General features: G+C 50.3%; 1 protein-coding gene across 1 annotated transcript in view; it reads left to right on the top strand.

Moving 5' to 3' along the window:
- Window positions 1–18,405, top strand: part of SMG5 (SMG5 nonsense mediated mRNA decay factor) — a 29,225-nt gene extending 10,820 nt beyond the window's left edge. The window contains exons 6-22 of the mRNA XM_039702062.1: window positions 10–99; window positions 1,042–1,120; window positions 1,688–1,813; window positions 2,240–2,308; window positions 4,143–4,351; window positions 4,469–4,606; window positions 5,597–6,298; window positions 9,235–9,404; window positions 9,667–9,742; window positions 10,525–10,700; window positions 11,093–11,251; window positions 11,464–11,523; window positions 12,150–12,309; window positions 12,684–12,774; window positions 13,320–13,394; window positions 13,684–13,822; window positions 14,226–18,405. Coding sequence (XP_039557996.1) covers window positions 10–99; window positions 1,042–1,120; window positions 1,688–1,813; window positions 2,240–2,308; window positions 4,143–4,351; window positions 4,469–4,606; window positions 5,597–6,298; window positions 9,235–9,404; window positions 9,667–9,742; window positions 10,525–10,700; window positions 11,093–11,251; window positions 11,464–11,523; window positions 12,150–12,309; window positions 12,684–12,774; window positions 13,320–13,394; window positions 13,684–13,822; window positions 14,226–14,309 — 2,603 coding nt within the window. The 3' untranslated portion in view covers window positions 14,310–18,405. The remainder of the gene's footprint in view (window positions 1–9; window positions 100–1,041; window positions 1,121–1,687; window positions 1,814–2,239; window positions 2,309–4,142; window positions 4,352–4,468; window positions 4,607–5,596; window positions 6,299–9,234; window positions 9,405–9,666; window positions 9,743–10,524; window positions 10,701–11,092; window positions 11,252–11,463; window positions 11,524–12,149; window positions 12,310–12,683; window positions 12,775–13,319; window positions 13,395–13,683; window positions 13,823–14,225) is intronic.

Here is an 18,405-nt window from a genome sequence, read left to right as displayed (position 1 = left end):
TCCTTTCAGCTCGCTACCAGAATGAGCTGGCAGGTGTGGACACGGAGCTGCTGGCTGAGCGATTTTACTATCAAGCCCTTTCTGTTGCACCACAAGTTGGTGAGTGACTTCCCATGAATTTATAATTGTTAAAATCATGTTGCTGCAACGTAAGAACAATGTAGTGCTATACTGGTTAGGTTTGTATCCTGCAGCTGAGAGAGGATTGGTTTTATCCTCTGGTTAAAGTTACTTCCTTTGAGAACTTCTTTTGCTGGGATTTTAGATATTTTATTGGATTTTCTCTGTCTCTGCTGGGAGGTTTTCATGTGATTTTTCTTTTGAGGAGTTAAAGCCAGGGTGTTCTTTGCCAGTGACCTCACCATACTCATCTGAGAACCTCTGAGAAGCTCAGACTTCTCTGACTGTGGTGATGCTGTACCTCTGGGCTAAGCACGGCTCCAGCTCTCCAATGCCAGGAGCAGAGCATTATCAGTCACCTTCCCCTTTTACCCTTAAAAAAAAATATCTCATGTGCTGCTTCCTCCTTTAAAAGTGCCTCCTTCTGGGAACACATCAGTAGAGTGTGTGTCATACCTTAAAGTGTATGATTCCAGCCAGTTGTCTTCTACATGCTGTCTTTGCAGAGTTCTCACTGAACTGTTTGAAAGGCTGTTCCCAAATAAAAGTGGCAAAAGTTTCTGCACCACAGGAGCTGCAATAGAGTTCTCAGATGCTGATAAGGTGATGTCTGTGTCAGGAAATATGAAGTCAAGGCCACACCACTGTTAATACAAAGGAGAAGGCATTGTTTGCTCTTCTCTCTTACACAGATGATTGGCACAAGGTGGGGAGGATCTAAAAGCTCTGTGAAATGGAAAACAGACCCTGGATGGTGGAAGGATTGTGTAGTCCAGACCTTTGTACTACAGCTTTACTACTCTTTGTGTCTCCTGGCTTCCCTCTTGTGTGGAAATGTAGTGAAAGGGAAAGGATCTACTTTCTAGCCAGGGCCATTGGAGAATTCCAAGTAAATTCCATTGCCCCTCTCCTTCCTGACAGGAATGCCCTTCAACCAGCTGGGGACATTGGCAGGGAGCAAGTACTACAATGTGGAAGCGACCTACTGCTACTTACGCTGGTGAGTTCCTACAGATCTGTGTGTCCTGAGCAGGGAGGCCATGCACTGCTGCTGTGGCTGCCAGATCCTCTCCTCCTTACTTTGAACTTGGCACTGGTTTGGCAAATGAATTTCAGTGGAAGGGAAAGAGATGAGTTTGTTTTGCCCTTGAGTAGGACTGGTAGTAATGAGAGTGAGCCTCGGTCAACCCAAACCCCAATTAGTAACCCATTGTGCTGGTTACTAATCACCTGTGCAGGGCTGCACCTGGAGGGCTTTGCCCAAGCAAAGAGAGCCAGGCTGGAAGTGGGTTGGAGGTGCTGAGGGAAGCACCCTGTGGTGTGAACTGGGTGGAATTCCTGGCTTGAAGGCACTGATTTGAGAATATGTGTAAGCAGGGCAGGTGGAAATTGTGAGGCAACTGCAGTGCAGTTGGCAGCCACTGGTGGGAGTTTAGTTGCCCAGCATGTTCAGACAGCAGCACTGGGTACCTGTGCTCACCTGAATAACTTGCTAGTGAGTTAAAGCCCTGAAGTGTGAGCAGCCTTGTGGAGAAGTAACTTTGGCTGTGTTGTTTTGGTGCTTTAGCATCCAGTCTGAAGTGTCCTTCGAAGGTGCCTATGGGAACCTGAAGAGGCTGTATGACAAAGCAGCCAAGATGTATCATCAGCTGAAGAAATGTGAGACAAGGAAGTTGTCCCCAAGCAAGAAACGGTAAGAAGGGAAGGAAAAGGAGAGGTACAGGCTGAGAGTTTGCAGTGTATCCTCTGGGTTGAGAGTAATGTCTTTGTGGGAGGTGGAGCTGGTAGATGGCCATTTCAGCATGGTAACTGTTCCCAAATTTTGAGAGCTCCACTCTAGATCACAGTCTTGCTGTCTTGGGTCATAATTTCAGGAGAAAAGCTAAATGCTGGCCAGGTGTAGAGTTTGCATTGAGAGATTTTCTCACTTTTCCCTGGAGCTGGGGACTGTTCATGAGGGTTGGGGCATATTGGTGAAAGTTGGCAGTGTATAAACTGTTGTCTTTCTCTCCAGTTTCCTCAGAATGGACTTTTCAGTTAACACCTGACTTAGCTGTAATAGAGCTCTGTCAGCCCAGCCCATGTCTGCTTTACAGTGTTTTCTCCTCCATCTTTTTAGAGGAAAAGACATTAAGAGGTTGCTGGTGAGCTTCATGTACCTGCAGAGTCTTTTGCAGCCAAAGAGCAGGTAAGGTTATGCTAGATTCTATCTTCTATTGACAACTGACAGCAGCAGGCACTCAGAATTGGAAAGGATGGGTTCCTGTAGGATAGCAGTGCCTGTGCTGAGGCTTTCTGCCAAAAGGCCTGAGACTTTGGACTATCCATGCATGGAGCATGAAGATTGTATTTCCAGGGGAGGCTGAAATACCAAAGGGTTAAATCCTTGGTGACTTGTCTAAATCAAGCCAGCCTGAGTATGTGCTGAGCTCTGGGCCTTGCAGCTGTCTCTGTGCTGTGCCTTTGGTGTTTGCTTACCCCATGCAGTCATCAGATGCTTTTTCCTGCCAAGCCCTGGATTCAGGCTGATGGGACAGCTAAGAGTTGCTGTCCACACTTGTGTGGGGCTGTTCACTGCACTTGGAAGTCTGTAACCAAGCACCTTGGTCAAAAAAAACACCAAAATCTGGTTATGTTGGAATAAATGGGAAGCTTTGTATAGCTGTGTGATTTTGGGCTTTTAGATTTTTTAATTGGATTTTCTCTGTCTCTGCTGGGAGGTTTTCAGGGGATGTTAAATAAACCTCTTACTGCTTGAAACAGAACAGGTGTTTTAAAGGGCTTAGCTACAAGCTGCAGTTAAATTCATTGTGGAATGGTTTAGGTGGGAAGGGACCTTTTGGGGGTCTGGTACTTCCCCAAAGTAGTGTTCACTGTGAAAGCAGATGCAGATGTGAAGTTGGATGAGCTTGCTCAGAGTCTCATCACAGAGTTTTGACTGGATCCAAGGACAGAAATCCCACACCTTTCTGGTCTCCTTTCCAGTGTTTGACCACCTTCAACATAGAATTTTTTTCTCCTTGCATCTAATCTCATTTTTCTTTTCTGTAGTGTGTACCCATAATTCCTCTTTTTTTTTGCTCTACACCACTAAGGAGAGTCTTATTCAGTCCTGTGTAATCACCTGTTTGGCATCTGGAAACAGAAGACACCCCCCATGCCTTCTGTCTGTCATGCTGAACAAACTCGATTCTCTTTGCCTCTTCTCATACATCATCTCTGTTCCTCTGCTGGACTAAATCCAGTTTGTCAGTGTGGTTTTGTTTGGTGGTTTTTTTGTCCTGTGGGGACCCAAAGACCAGATTCAGTGCTCCAGATGCCACCTTGTGAGTGCTGGAGAGGGAGAGCACATCCTCAGCCTGCTGGCTCTGCCCTTGTTCATGCAGCCCAGTAGGGACTGACTTTCCAACACTGCCTTATACTGAGGTGGAACTACAAGGCTCCTCTAATATCCACTCAGCATGTATTTAGAACATAAGAAATTTGGGAATTACTTCAACTTCCCAAGCACACTTTCCCCTGAAAAGGCTTTGCTGGAAATTTCACAAGCAGGTCTGTTTTGTAACTAGGAGGCTCCCATAGCCCATTGGAGTGATCTCATGGATGCTTCCTTTGAAGGACTGAATAGCTGTGGAGGATTCTGGAATATTCTGGGCTGCAGGAGAGACATAGGAGGTGGAAAAACTGAGTCCATGTGTGTGGCAGTGTAATACTTTTCACTGAGCAGTGCATCTAGAACTTTTGCTCCCTTTAGCATTTTAAGTGTCTTGTGTATCTTAATGGTCACTGCTGAGCTCCCAGGGGAAAATTAATCTGGTTTTTGGTGACCCATCTCTAGGTATTGTTTGTCTTTAGTTAAGCGGCTTTAAAGAGGAAAACATAATCTGATTAATGTCACTTACTTCCCTGGTGCTTCATCTTGCCTAGTGCTAAAGGACAGTTTTGGTTCAGTTTCTGGGCAGACATGCCAGGAACATGAGTCTTGAATTAATAATTCTAATTTATTTTTCACTCTTTTTAAGCTCTTTGGATTCTGAGCTGACATCCCTCTGCCAGTCTGTGCTGGAGGATTTCAACCTGTGCTTATTCTACCTGCCCTCTCCTCCTAACCTGAGCTCAACTAGTGAAGATGAAGAGGAATATGAGAGTGGCTACTCCTTCCTCCCTGATCTGCTGATCTTTCGCATGGTGATCATCTGCCTTATGAGCGTTCACAGCCTCAAGAGGGCAGGTAACCAGAGCTTTGTTTGGAATTTCCTGGTGGGCATCCAGCAGCACGGTTAGGCTGGGGATGCTGTCTGAGGTGTAGTGCTCACCTGCTCCATCTCCCTGTGCTGTCTGCTTGCAGGTTCCAAGCAGTACAGTGCAGCCATTGCCTTCACGCTGGCTCTCTTCTCTCACCTGATAAATCACGTCAATATTCGCCTCCAGGCTGAGCTAGAAGAAGGGGAAAATCCTGTCCCAGCCTTTCAGAGTGATGGCACAGGTAAGAGAATAGAGATGGCAGCACCTGGGTCTCCCAGGTTGCCTGCCTACAGGGCTGTCTTTCCCCTTTCTCCCCTTTTTCCCCTGGACATGGGTTTGTAGTGTGTATTGGGGTGTATTGATCTTTTACTTCTGATCTGGAATCCCCAAAGGTGATGTGCTGAGTTGTCTCCACTTGGATGCTCTTTCTGCCTATCTGAATCACCACAGGATGGACATGTTGCTTTCTTTATAAGGAATTGCTTTCTGTATCTCTTGGCAGCTCATTAATCATCTGTTTATCCCAATCTGAGATTTTATTCTCTGTCTCTGTTTGCTGTTGTTTACTGGCTGCTTTCCTCCTCCACTGGAGGGGATGATCTCAGGTGAGACACCTGGGCTGAGGGAGGCAGAAGGGGGCAGAGAGGGGCTGAAGGTGACAGGCCCTCTCAGCATACCTCAGTTCTGCTCAGGCAAGGCTGGCTCTTGAATTAGTGGGGGATTTTATTGGGCAGTGACTAAAACTGCTAAACCTTTTCCCTGCAAACAGTCCATTGGCAACACCTCACTGAATGCAGGGTGAGGGAATTCCTGGTAAAAGCAGCAATGAGTGACCCCTCCTCTGCAGGTTTGGAAGCTGTCACAGTGATCCAGGGCTGCTAGAAAGGCTCCATGCATGTTGGTCAGGAAAGGGATTGGGTCAGGTCAGTGCAGTTACAGAGCACATGTCCCTGCCCTGCTCAGTGGGTCACAGCTCTGACTGTAGACAGCTGGGGAAGTGAGTTAGAATTCAGCTGTGTTCTATAGCAGAGTGGCCCAGCTTGGGCAGTAGGAATCCCAGCTTCCCAGGTGCTTTTAGAAAGTGAATCTTTCTTCAGGGGTTGCTTATTCTGTGGTGGATGGCGTTGATGGAAGTGATGGCTGACGTTGGCAGCCCTGGTTCCCTGGACTGGCCAGCAGCTGCCTGTGGAACACACTGTGACTTTAACTTACATTCTCCCTGTAAATGCAGATGACCAGGAGCCACGGGAGCCTGTGAACTCAATTGAGAAGGAAGCTGAAGCTGAGTTGGCCAATCATCAGCCCAGTGAGGAACAGAGGAAGAACGACTGCAAGAAAAGCAAAAAGTACTCCCGTCTGTCCTGTCTGCGCCGCCGCCGCCACCCCCAGAAGGTGGATGAGAGCGACCTGAGTGAGGGCTTTGACTCTGACTCCAGCCAGAGCTCCATCAAGGGCAGTGATGGCTCAGAGAGTGGTTCAGAGAAGAGTGATGAGGAAGCAGAAGCTGCTTTTGATGTGGAGACAGACTCTGACATGAACAGCCAAGAATCTCGGTCTGACTTGGAGGACATGGAGGATGAACCCGGTGAGGACGGCAGCAGCCAAGGCAAAAGTGGGCCCAAAGAGGCCTTAAAAAACTGTGTGGATAGCAGTGGGCTGGGGGACTCCAAGGGCCCAGGCATCTCTAAAACTGAAGCTGTAGATCCAGCAGTCAATGGGCCAGCTTCCCTGAGCACTAATGATGCAAGCATAGCCAGTAATCTCCAGGCCATGTCCACCCAGCTGTTCCAGACCAAACGCTGCTTTCGCTTGGCTCCCACCTTCAGCAACATCCTCCTGAAACCCAACAGTGAGCCACCTGCCTTGAAGGATGGCATAGAGAGCAAGCCATGTGTCAATGGAGATCTGGAGAAGCCCAGCTTGGCAGAGCAAGGTAAGGGCCTTGTTGTTGCAATTACGTGTAGAAAACTGCAAACTGTAGCAGTCTATGTGCTAAATTCACATTTCCCATGGTGCAAGCTCTCCTTTGGCTAGGTCTGGAGGAGCAGGTTGCCCAAGTAGTGGGCAGGCCGTGGGTTGGACATTTCCTGACAGAGGAGCTTTACTTTTACTGCCCAGCATGCAGGAATATGTGCACTGAGCAAAGGGAACACCTGTGGCCAACCAGGGTTACCAGAACTACTGCTGTTCTGCAGACTAAGTGCTGAGCAGCTGTGATAATCACTGTCTCACAGGCTAGTTTGTTTGGAAGGGACACTAAAGCCCATGTCATTTCATCCCTCTTGCACTGGGTTGCTCCAAACTGCATTCAGCCTGGCCTTAAACACTTCAGGAATGGGGCAGCCACAGCTTCTCTTGGCAACCTGTGCCAGAGCTTCACTACCCTCACAGGGAACAGTTGCTTCCTAATACCACATTAAATTTACCTTCCTTCAGTTTAAAGCCATTCCCCCTTGTCCCATCCAGGACTTTGTAAAAGTCCCTCTCCATCTCTCTTCGAGCCCCTTTAGGCAGTGGAAGGAGCTCTGAGGTCTCCCTGGAGCCTTTATTTCTCTGATCTGAACACCCCCAGCTCTCTCAGCCTGTCTCCAGAGCAGCTGCAGCCCCTGGATCATCTCTGTGGCCTCCCCTGGGCTCCCTCCAGCAGCTCCTTGTCCTCCTTGTGCTGGGACCCCAGAGCTGGAGCAGCTCTGCAGGGGAGGGTCTCAGCAGGACAGAGGGGCAGAATCCCCCCTCACACACTGCTGGGGATGAGCCCAGGGCAGTGTTGGCTTTCTGGGCCCCCAGTGCACATTGCCATGGCTTGCTGAGCTTCTTGTCAACCCACACCCCCAAATCCTTCCCAGAGCTGCTCTCCAGCCATTCTCCCCCAGCCTGTTTGTGCTTGGGGTTGCCCCAGTACAGGTGCAACATTTCTCCTTGCTGTTCCTTCTGGGGTTGGCACAGACCCAGCTTTTCAGCCTGTCCAGGTTCCTCTGGTGCCATCCCTCCCCTCCAACATGTGACCCCCACACACAGCTCAGTGTTGGCAGCAAGCTGGCTGAGGGTGCACTTGATCTCACTGCCTGTGACACCAGCAAAGATGTTAAAACATGCTGGTCCCAACCCCTGAGGATGCCCCTTGTCACTGCTCTCCACTTGCACATTGAGCTGCTGGCTGCAGCTCTTTAACCATGACTGTCCAGCCAAGTCTTCATCCACTGAGTGGTCTGTCCATCAAATCCATGTCTGTCCAGTTAAGAGACAAGGATGTTGTGCAGGACAGTGTCAAAGGCTCTGCACAAACCCAGGTGGATGAGATCAGTTGCTCTTCCCTCATCCTCCACTGCTGTAACCCCATTGTAGAAGACCAATGAATTTTTCAGGCATGATTTGCTATAGTGAAGCCGTTTTGGCTCCAGAGGATGATTCCAGCAGGTATTAAAAATTGCATCTTCCCTTTTCCCTTTGTGAAATCTCTAATCAGACACTTGTTATTGCTTCTGGTGGCAGATGGGGGACAGGAAGTTGTCCATGAGAAGACAGATTATCAGCCCCATGCTCATGTAGAAGTTTGTGTGGAAGATGTGACCCAGGTGCATGTGAGAGGTGTTGGGGGCCCCTCTGTGAGCCCCCCAGATGTGCCTCACTGACTGTTGCATGCTGAACCCCTGGGAGATGTGCAGCAGGTGGAGCTGCCATGTCTCCATTACCACTCAGCTTACACAACTGAGTGATGTTCTGGGCAAAAACAGCTGGAAAGGGAGATCTGATCAACTACAGGCAATTGTTTGTGTTTCACATAAAACTACACGGGCCTGTTGAGTCTTGTTTTTCATTCCTCCCAGCTTCCCTGGAGCAAGGAAACATTCTGCATCCTGCTGCCAAATCCAGCTGGCCTACAGCACTGGCAAGGTTCAGGCTTTGCCTGGGCCAGCATTTGAAGGCACAGTATTAGATCATGTTAGTGTTGACTGGCTCCTGGCACTGCTCCATGGCCACATGAAAGAGATGGGGGTTAAAGGGAGAAGCAAATGGGCTCTGGTGTGTTTAACCCTTTCCTTCTGTGGTTATCTTGCTGTTGCAGCTCCAGGGATGTGTGGCCACAATACCTTTAGAGGTGTAGAAAATGAGAGGTGGAATGAGTTCACTGTGTCATGTTAGCTTTGAGCTCTGCTCATGTGTGCTGTATCCAAACTGCTTTTTCATGGTGTAACACTGTCATTGATGGGTTCTGGAGAAATCACCTCCTTTTTTGTGATTCTGAGGGTTTATGGAATGCCCAGAGCTGTTCTGATAGGTCTGTGGCAAAACCTGGGGTTGATTCCCACCTTGACCTCAGGTCACTTGTGTCTCATGTGATTCCACTGGCAATGGCTTTGAGATGCTCAGCTCTGGAGAGTTAGAAGAGCGTGAAGAACATGTTCAGTATTTAAAATTCTATTCACAGGACAGCCCTGCCACTTCTTTGAGATCCTCAGCTCTGGAGAGTTAGAAGAGTGTGAAGAACATGTTCAATATTTAAAATTCTCTGACTCACAGGACAGCCCTGCCATTTCCTGCTCTTGCCTGGCTCGAAGCTGGGGCATGTTGGCCTCAGGGCTCTGTTCCCTGCAGGAACTGCTCTGGTCCTTGTGCTGGCACTGCCCCACTCTGTCAGCGTGGAGGCTGCTGCAGAGGTTGGGCATTGGTCACACCTTCACAGGGACATTTTAACCCTCCAAGGAGAAGGAAATGCAGGGGTGATACACTCCAGGGGACAGGGACTGCTTTTGTGAGGATGTGTGGAGGCACCTAATATTTCAACTCAACTATTACCAGCCCAGTGGTGTTCTGCCAAGCAGGGCTTGGCATCTCAGGGAGTTTTAACAGCTTGCCTTTGTTTTCCAGATGATGTGTCTGACTCTGAAGAAAGCATTTCAAGTAACAAATCCTGCAGAAACGAGCGATCCCTTCAGGAGAAGTTGGAGATTGTGACCAATGAAGGGCTGCTGCTTACTGTCAAGGTGTTCCTGGACTGGCTGAGGACAAACACAGACCTCATCATTATGTGTGCTCAGGTGGGGATGGTGGCAGGGCTCTCTACAAAGTTGTGTCAGCTTCCCTGGGCTGGTTGCAGCCATGGCCCCAGTCCTGGGCAGAGGGTGATGTTATGTCCCCCACCAGCTGAATTAAACTAATCTGGGCCTAAGAAGGATGGTGAGGTGTACTCTTCATAAAGTATTCTGAGGGTTGTGAGATGCTGGAAGGCCCAAGCTGCCTAGTTGTTGTATACATCTGTCACGACATTTTCTATTCTGTTTTTGTGTTCTGTTCTTGCAGAGCTCTCAGAGCCTGTGGAACAGGCTGTCTGTGCTCCTGAACCTTCTGCCTTCTGCTGCAGACCTGCAGGAATCAGGTACTGGAGAAAGAAGTGGCAATGTCATGTTTCACCAAGCCTAGTCATCAGTGATCCCCGGGGTGTGTGAGAGGCCAGGGAGGGAGATTTCCTAGTAGCAGCTTTTATAAGCACAATAGGAAGTAAAACATGCATGTGTTGGGGTTTTTTTTTTTTTGTTTAAATACCATTCCAGTTAAATACTACCCCATGGTCTTGAGAATCATAGAACATCCTGAGTTGGAAGAGACCCCTCACCTCGCTCCAGGATTGGGTTCAGCTCCTGGCCCTGACAGGACAGCCCCAGAAATCACACACAAAAATGCTGTATTAATGCATTAATGTGGCTGGCAGCATACTGAAACACTGGCACCAGCATGTGGAATCCATGTGTGGCCAACAGGAGTGAAATTCACTGCCAGTAGCAGGAGTGAGGCTGTGATTTTGCCATGGTAATCCTGGAAAATAGTTTCAGAGCTCCAGCTGCTCATGATGTGCTCTGTGCTGAGCCTGAAGTTCCCAATGGTTTATGAGAAGCAGAGTTTAAACAGGGCTGCTCATAATTTGGAATAGGTGGGAAAGCTGCCCTCCAAACAGGGGATTTCCCAGAGTCCCATGGCAGATAGTTTGGGAGAGTTGCTCTCTATATTGAGGTGGTCTTGTGGCTCCTTAAGCAGCTGCTCACAGATCATGTTTCATTAACACCTCTGCCCGTGACCATTGCAGATGATCATGTGCCTTAAAGCAGTTCTCTTAGCCCCCTCATGAGTTGTTTTGCTCCCCTTCTTGTCCCTCCTGTGCAGGGCTGGCCCTGTGTGATGAAGTCAAGGACATCCTGAGTGATGCTGAGCTCCCAGACCTGAAGGCCAACCTGCTGCTCCCTGAGGACGTGGCCCTGCGCAATCTGCCCCCTCTGAAAAATGCACACAAGAGGTTTAACTTCGAGCAGGACCGGCCCATTTTCTCAGCAATTGAAGAGGTGAGTTGGTGTAAATCCTGAAAAAAACCAGACCTGGATTGTTGTGTTATGTTTCCTGGCACTGGAGGCCTGAGCAGAGGTTTATGGAGCAGGTGTGGCAGGGTGCTGCTGATGTTTCCTAAGATTTTCTTGGGTTGACTGCTGCCACCCCTGAACCTTCTGGCCAGCTGTAGCCTTTCCTGCAGTCTCTGACTTCAGAGGAGATCACAAACATCCACCAGAACTGGGCATTTAATATCAGTTCCTGCCTTTTTCAAGAGTGTGAGCTGCAGGTGGGCTCAGCTCAGGCCACGCCGTTTAATATCAGTTCCTGCCTTTTTCAAGAGTGTGAGCTGCTCAGCTCAGGCCACGCCGTGGCTGTGGTGGCTGCTGACTGCTCCCCTTCCTTGCAGTCTGTCGTGAGGATCTGCTGCATTCGGAGCTTTGGCCACTTCATCACCCACCTGCAAGGCAGCATCCTGCAGTTCAACTCAGAGCTTGGCATCTTCATCAGCATAGCACAGTCAGAGCAAGACAGCTTGTTGCACCAGGCCCAGGCTCAGTTTCACATGGTGAGTTGGTAGAGGTGAATGAATTCTCTGTATCCTCTTGTTTCCTGTAGGTTACTGTTAGGTTGTAACTATAATCACAGACCTTTGTGGGGGAGATGAAAGTTCTGTTCCTTAAAGCTATTCCAGTGTCCCCTTTGCACTCTGGAAGTGTGTGCTAGTGTCAGCTGGTGTGTTTCCTGCTAACTGATGTGGAAGTTTGGTTTTCCAACCAGGCTGCAGAGGAAGCTCGTCGGAACAGGCTCATGAGAGACATGGCTCAGCTTCGACTGCAGGTAGGAGATGCCAGTTCCAGCCTGAAAAACCAGCAGGGTAGTGGCTGGAATGTCAGAACCTGGGAAGGGAAGGGGGAACTCTCTGCTTCTGTCCTACACAGAGGCATTAAGTCCATTCTGCATCGATTGAACTGTGGAGGTTGGAAGGGATTCCATAAAGATAATGGAGTCCAAGTCCCTGCTCCTCACAGGGCTACTTCAAACTGAATGCCCACTAGTGTAGTTCAGGCACTCCTTGAGCTCTGGCAGGCTTGGTGTGACAGCTGCTTTCCTGGGGAGCTTGTTCCCCCTCTGGGGGAAGAACCTTTTCCTAACGTTCAGCCTGAACTTGCCCTGATGCAGCAATGAAGCTAAAAATGAAATGCACCATTTCCTCATGTCCCATTGCTAGTCACTGGAGAGAGGAAGTCAGCACCTCCTGCTTGCTGGCCCCCTTGAGGAAGGTGTGGGCTGTGATGGAGTGGTCACACTCATGAGATCCTCTTCTCTGGCTGCATCCAGCCCTCTGTTCTGTATGCTTGGAGGTTAGAAGGGCCTGATGGAGTTTTGCAGAGCAATTCTTGCCCTGTTTGATGATCTGTTTCGGCATAAATGTGAAGCGAGTGTGTTTGCCTGTGTGTTTTCAGCTGGAGGTGTCTCAGCTGGAGGGCAGTCTCCAGCAGCCCAAGGCACAGTCAGCCATGTCTCCTTACCTGGTTCCGGACACCCAGGCCCTGTGCCAGCACCTGGCTCTTGTCAAGCAGCTGGCCACGAGTGGGAGGTTCATAATCATCATCCCTCGAACAGGTATGGGGACCCCACAGCAGGTAACTGGCAGGGGCTGCCTGTTCCTGTCCCTTCTGTGCTGGGAGCAGGCCCCAGGGGCCTGGGTGGTGGCTTTTCCTCCTCCTGCTCTTATCCTTCACTTCATCAGGAGCAGTTGCAACATCCTTTTGATGTGTTGCTTTTGGGGCCTCTGTGTGTGGCCCTTGCTTGGGATTTTGACAGAGTGTGTCAGAAGAGGAGAGAGGAGAGAGGTGCTGTTCCCCTATCCTGTGGTAGCTGTGCACTGGACAGTGTTCTGTGGAATGGGGACTACTTGACACCTCTGGATTAGTTTGCAGAAGTAGAGCTGTAAGCAAGATGGTTTTGGGTTTTTTTTGTTTTTTTGTTTCTCTTAGTTATCGATGGCCTAGACTTCCTGAAAAAGGAGAACGCCGGTGCTAGGGACAGCATTCGGTATCTGGAGGCAGAATTTAAAAAGGGAAACAGGTGAGAGCAGGGCAGGGGTGGGATTTACCCTTCTTCTTGGAATGGGTGGGCTTTGGGTGGGAGCAGGCTGTGGATCCCTGAAGCAGAATGAGGAGTGGGCCAAGTAAAATGCAGACTTCAGGAATGGGAAGGCAGTGAAGGAGCAGATGCAGCAGCTGGTTCTTCAGATGTGCTGCTCAGCTGTGAAGTGCAGCTGCTTCTGAGCACTGGTGGGGTTGCATCTCTGTTGCTGCAGTGACCTTTGCCACTGCACTGAGAGTGCTGGAAGAGCTGAATTGGGCCTGGGTGCTCTGCAGAAACACAGCTGAAAGGACAAACTGCATCTCTGGGGCCAGTGACAGGGCTGGTGGGCTTGAGACATGGCACTGTGAGCACCATGTGGGAGTGGTGCTGAGGCAGGGAGGGGATCAAAGGGATTCACAGAGGATTCCTGGACCTTTGGGCTGGTGGAAGTCCTGCAGCACCCAGAGGAGCTGCTGTGGAGCACTGACTCAAGCCTATGTGACAGTCTCCATATGAGCTCAGAGACTCTGCTTTCTCCTTAGGTACATTCGTTGCCAGAAAGATGTTGGGAAGAGCTTTGAGAGGCATAAATTGAAGAGACAAGATTTAGATGCCTGGTAAGATTTCAGCATCTGAAGGTGTCTGAGCCCAGTTCTGCAGCAGGCAGGTGGCTTTGGGGAGAGGTGTTAGCACTGGGACCCATTGCAGAGCTTGTTCTATGTGAGTTATGATGAAATTCCTTGGAGATAAGGACAGCCACCTGTGCATGTTGCACAAAGCACTCTGTGCTCAGAAAAATCTCAGCAAAGTCCTTAATGGGAACAGGAAAGCAGCCCTGCTTCCCATTTATTGTCCTGAGCAGATGTTTTCCTGCTGACCTTCCCCTCTGTTTCTCTTTTCTGTCAGGAATCTGTATAAAATTCTGGACAGCTGCAAACAGCTGACAGTGTCCCAGGGCAGTGGAGAGGATGACACCACGGGAATGGTCACCATCATCACGGGCTTCCAGCTGGAGGACCCGAGCTCCTTCTCAGTGCCCATGCAGGTCAGTAGCTCATGGCTGGCTGAGCTGAGCCATTCTGCTTCCTAGCAAGGATAGAATGTGATTTATTGGCAAGAGATTTTTTTTAAGTTGTTTTTGGTTTTTTCTGTTTTTTTTTTTTTTTGCTTTGGCTAATTCCCAAAGTTTGGTTTTCCCAAAGTTACCTTGTATGTTGAGATTCCTTATTCCCTCAAGGCTTCTTGATTTTGTGATACAGAGTATTCTGGGACACACATGAGAATTTAATTCCATGCCTGTTCAGGCCTCTGGTACCAGAGCCACAAGAACTTGGAGGATTTGGCCTTCCTGCTGTGCCAGGCTGCCAGAGTCCCCGGGTTGGGAATGGCAGCTCTCTTGACAGGGCAAGTTAAAAATTAACCACCTGTTTTTCTGTGTTTGCTTGCAGTCTGCCATGCAGGCAGCCGCCAACGCCAGCATAGAGATAAAGAATGTTCTGGAATTCTACAAGCAGTGGAAAGAGATGGGCTGATGGTCAGAAAGGCATCGGGTTGGTGAACCTTTCTCTCCCCCTCTCGCAACGTGCAGCGTCTGAACGAAGGAAACAACAATCTGGGCGACACTTAAGACACGAAGAAGCAGCAGCAGCAACAAAAATACCTACCCAAACGAATTAAAAAAAACAAAAAACCCAAAGTGGGCACGCACACTGACACCCTCCACCTGCATCCTGACCAGACAGACGGCTGTACAGCTCTGATGGCGCCAACTGCTCTGAGAGAGGCCCCTCGGAACGGCCGGGGCACAGCTCTGCCCTTCTCCCCGTGGGCAGAGATGGGCGAGAGACAGGCAGTCAGTCCTTCATCCCCCTCCTTCCTCCCAAAGCTTGCTTGGCCAGCAGAAGCAGGCTGGTGGTTCAAAGCATGGACTTCACTTCAGCAAAACCAAACCAGTGCAGCAGAAACGGAACCCTCCGGCTTGGGAAAGAAGATCCAAAGAGTGTTTTGCTCTTGTTTGGCAATCTGGGGACAGGAAAGTGGATAGTATTTCTCCCCCACCCCCCCTTTTGAATGAATTATTTTTCAAGGGTTTTTTCCTTTTAATTTTTAGTTTTTATATATATGGATAATATTAAAAAAAAAAAAGAAAAAAGAGGAGTTCCTTTGGGGTTTTGGATACTCTTCCAACGTCAGAAAGAAAAGGAAACACTCTATTTAAAAGTGGGGGAAAGCTCTTAATATAATTTTTTTTTTTTTTGTCTTAGAACAAGCATATTTATTTCCTTTCCCAGGCCCCCGTGGAGCGGGCTCAGTGCAAAGGGATGTTGGCCTGTGAGGAGGGAGCAGCCCCGTGTTGCACTCTGCTCTCCCTGGGAGCTGCACGCTTCCTGAGCAACACGAGCTCCACCACGCTGCTCCAGGGAGGCCACAGGACTCTGCCTCCATCCCCAGTTTCTCCCACTATGCATCAGACCTCGGAGAAAAGGAGGAATCTGGCAGAACTGCTGAAAGAGAGAGAAGAGCCGGGTGGGATTTATACACCATTAAGGCTCAAATGCTTGGCTTGAGCACTGCAACACTGGGATGGAGCAGACGTCTCCAAAGGACCCAAAGCCTCTTTTTCATCTTTTCTTTTTTCCCTTTTTTTTTTTCCCCACTAAATCTTTCCATAGGGTGTGGAGGAGGAAGGAGAATCTCAAAGCCATTACCTTCTGCTGGTTGTTCAATGCACCACTGCTGCAATGCTGTGCTAGAGATGGTGACAGAGCTGGAGCATTTGTGTCCCCCTTCCTCTCATCCCTCTGGGCTGGCAGAGGCTGCCCAGGAGCACAGAGCTCACAGACTGCTCCGTGCTTTTGGCATCCCAAACAGGAGGGCTGAAGCTGCCTGGAAGGGTGCTGGAAGAGCTGGGAGGAGTCCTGCAGCCCTCCATGTGGCAGCATCTCATGCAGCCTGTGTCTGACACGCTGTCGCTCGGCTATGAAGCTGCAGGTTGCTCACAGGGCAGCAGGACAGGGGCTGGGCAGTCTCTTCATGCTCCCTCTTGCCTCTGCGTGCCCACTGAACAGATGTCTCCATCCACATGAACCAGCAGCAGCTATGCAAGTACAAACCATTGGAGTCTTCTGTCTGTGTTCTCACATGGTCCAGCCAGAAACTGCTGCAGCCAGAGAGGATAACATGAGGAGCTGAGTCACATACTGCACTCTGTGCAGGCTCCAAGCATGGTGTGCTGTACTGCACTGGCAGGATGTTCCTTGTTTTCAGGTAAAAACTAAAAAATACCAGCACAAGTACCAGAGGATTCATTTCTATTCCAGTTCCAGCTCCTTTACAGCACAGCAGAGGGAAATGCCATCCCTGGAGGCTGACAGGCTGGCTGTGAGGGACAGGGGTTTCCCTGCAGGATCTTCCCTTTTACAGCTTCTCCTGAAACTCACAGGACTTTGCTTGGCTAAGCCAAGAGAAGGTCATCTGCAGGACAGCAAGTCAGAGACTCTGGCACACCTTGGGGATTCTTGGAGATCTGAGATGGATTGTGAAGCTCCCAGTCACTCTTCCCTCCAGTGGTTCTGTTGGAAGTCATTTGTTGGTGTAGCTCATTATTTCTGTTTGATGGGGTGGAAAAAGAGAAGGGAATTTCCTTTGGGACTGTTCTTGAGGTGAAGCCCTCCTTGTCTGGTGGGGGGCACAGAGAGTTGCACAGTGATGTGCTCTGCTTTTTCCTGCTGCTGAAGAAACCCCCCCCTGACCCTGGCTGCTGAGCACAGCAGAGGAGTCTGGAGGTCACTGGGGCTGAGCTCATGTTTGTCCTGAGAGCCTCAGTGTCACCCTTGTCCCTGACTTGGGGTTGGTGAAGAGAAGCATTGCTGGGCTGTGGTCAGAGCAGAGAGGAGCTGGGGGCAGCCTTCAGCTTCACCCCAGAGCATTCCTTGGGTCCTGGCTGGATCTTGAGGGGAGAGAAGAGCAGTACAGGTAAAGCAGCAGCCCAGAGGGAATTCCTGTCTGGCTGAGTGTTTTCAGTTCTTGCAGCTCCCACAGCTGTGCAGGGTGGCAGCAGGGAGCCAAGTGCTGCACAGCTGGGCAGGCTGAGGGGGAGCTGTGTTCTGAGTCACTGAGGCCTTGGTGGGCACATCCAGTTTAAGAACAAAAGTAAATAAACTCATTTTCTGTAAGCAGAGGCAGTGGAGCTGCTGTGAGCCCATGTGGGGGCTCACATGGTGACAGCAGGGGCTGCTCACAGCTCTCCCTTAGTCACTGCTCTGGTCCCCTGAGGGGCTGGTTTAATATTCCAAGGTTTTACATACCTGGAGGGGAGAAAGCATCCCTCACCATGCAGTGGGGATTCCTGACTGCCCCCATGGCACCCTCCACTCTGGGCTGCATGGGGAGGGATTGTGACCTTTAAAAAGGACCCCTGAAAGGTCCCTGTGCTCCCCTCTTCCTGTCCAGAGCACTGTGCTCGAGGACCTGCTGAATGATTTTTGGATTTGCATCCCCAGTCAGAGATACCTGGAGCTGAAAACCTGGGAGGCCCCAGAGTGTGGGAGCAGTGTGGCTGCAGAGCAGCTTGGGGAGATGGCATGTAGTGTCCTCCAGCAAGCCTGGCCTTCTGAGGGGGCACAACATATCATCCCCTGCACTGGGGTAAAGGAGGACACTTCTCTGCCCCCCTGCCAACACTCAGGATGAGCTGGAGTTTCCTCTTGAACAGATCTGCTCTGTCCAGGGCCCACTGTGTTTCTCCCCTGGCATGGTGGTTGCTGCTCAAAGTGGCTCTGGGGGTGGCAGCAAAGGGGATGGTCTGTGGAAGGCTCTGTGCAGCCTGTGGCTGCTGTGGTGCTGCACTGGGGGCTCCCTGAGAGCCCCCCACCCTGTCCAAGCATCCTGGTCCAAGCCAGAACTGTGAGCTGCCTCCTCAGGAGAGCATCAGGCAGGATGGAGGCTGCAGGCTCTGGCTCTGGCTCCTGCACCCACTCCAGGCTTGCCCTGAGCAGCTGTGAGCCAGTCCAGTAGTGCCTGCTGTGCTGGGAAGGAGAGCAAACAGAAAAACCATCTTGTGGGCTGAAAACAAGACTTTTCATGTGTTCTGGTTTGTTTCTTGGGTTTGGTTTTTCTCCTCGTTACCACCCTGTTGAGCGGCTCGGGGTTTTTGGGGTGAGCCCATGCTGGGAGGACACAGGTCTGTGGTGGCTGAGGCTGGCTGGGCTGTCCCCAAACCATGGTGGACACAGTCACTGGTGCTTGTTGGGCTTCTGCTCCATGGTTTCATGGGCTGTTCCAAGCAGCTCCTCTGCTCCCATCCTTGCTTGGCTTGAGGCCACCCGCAACGCCTCGGATTTTGTCTCGCATCTTCAATTTTGGGCTCTTTTCCTTCCTGGTGAGCAGCAGCACTGGCCAGGCTGGCACAGGGGCCGTGGTGCTGCCTTGCCACTCCCAGTGAATTAGAGGCGAGGGACAATCACCTCTCCTCAGCCCTCGTGTGGCACACGGGCTTGCAGAGCCAGGGAGGATCCGGGGGACACGGGGCCCAGCTGGGAGAGGAGGGGCTGGGGCTCCCAGCACATGTCTGACCATGGTCTGAGCACAGCAACTGGCTTAATAAAATACCAGATGTTTGTACTTCGT

Source organism: Passer montanus, unplaced genomic scaffold (genome assembly GCF_014805655.1).
Source record: "Passer montanus isolate IOZ18808 unplaced genomic scaffold, ASM1480565v1 scaffold154, whole genome shotgun sequence".
Classification (NCBI taxonomy): domain Eukaryota; kingdom Metazoa; phylum Chordata; class Aves; order Passeriformes; family Passeridae; genus Passer; species Passer montanus.
Note: the sequence above shows the minus strand (reverse complement) of the source record. Positions and strands in the feature narration are given on the sequence as shown.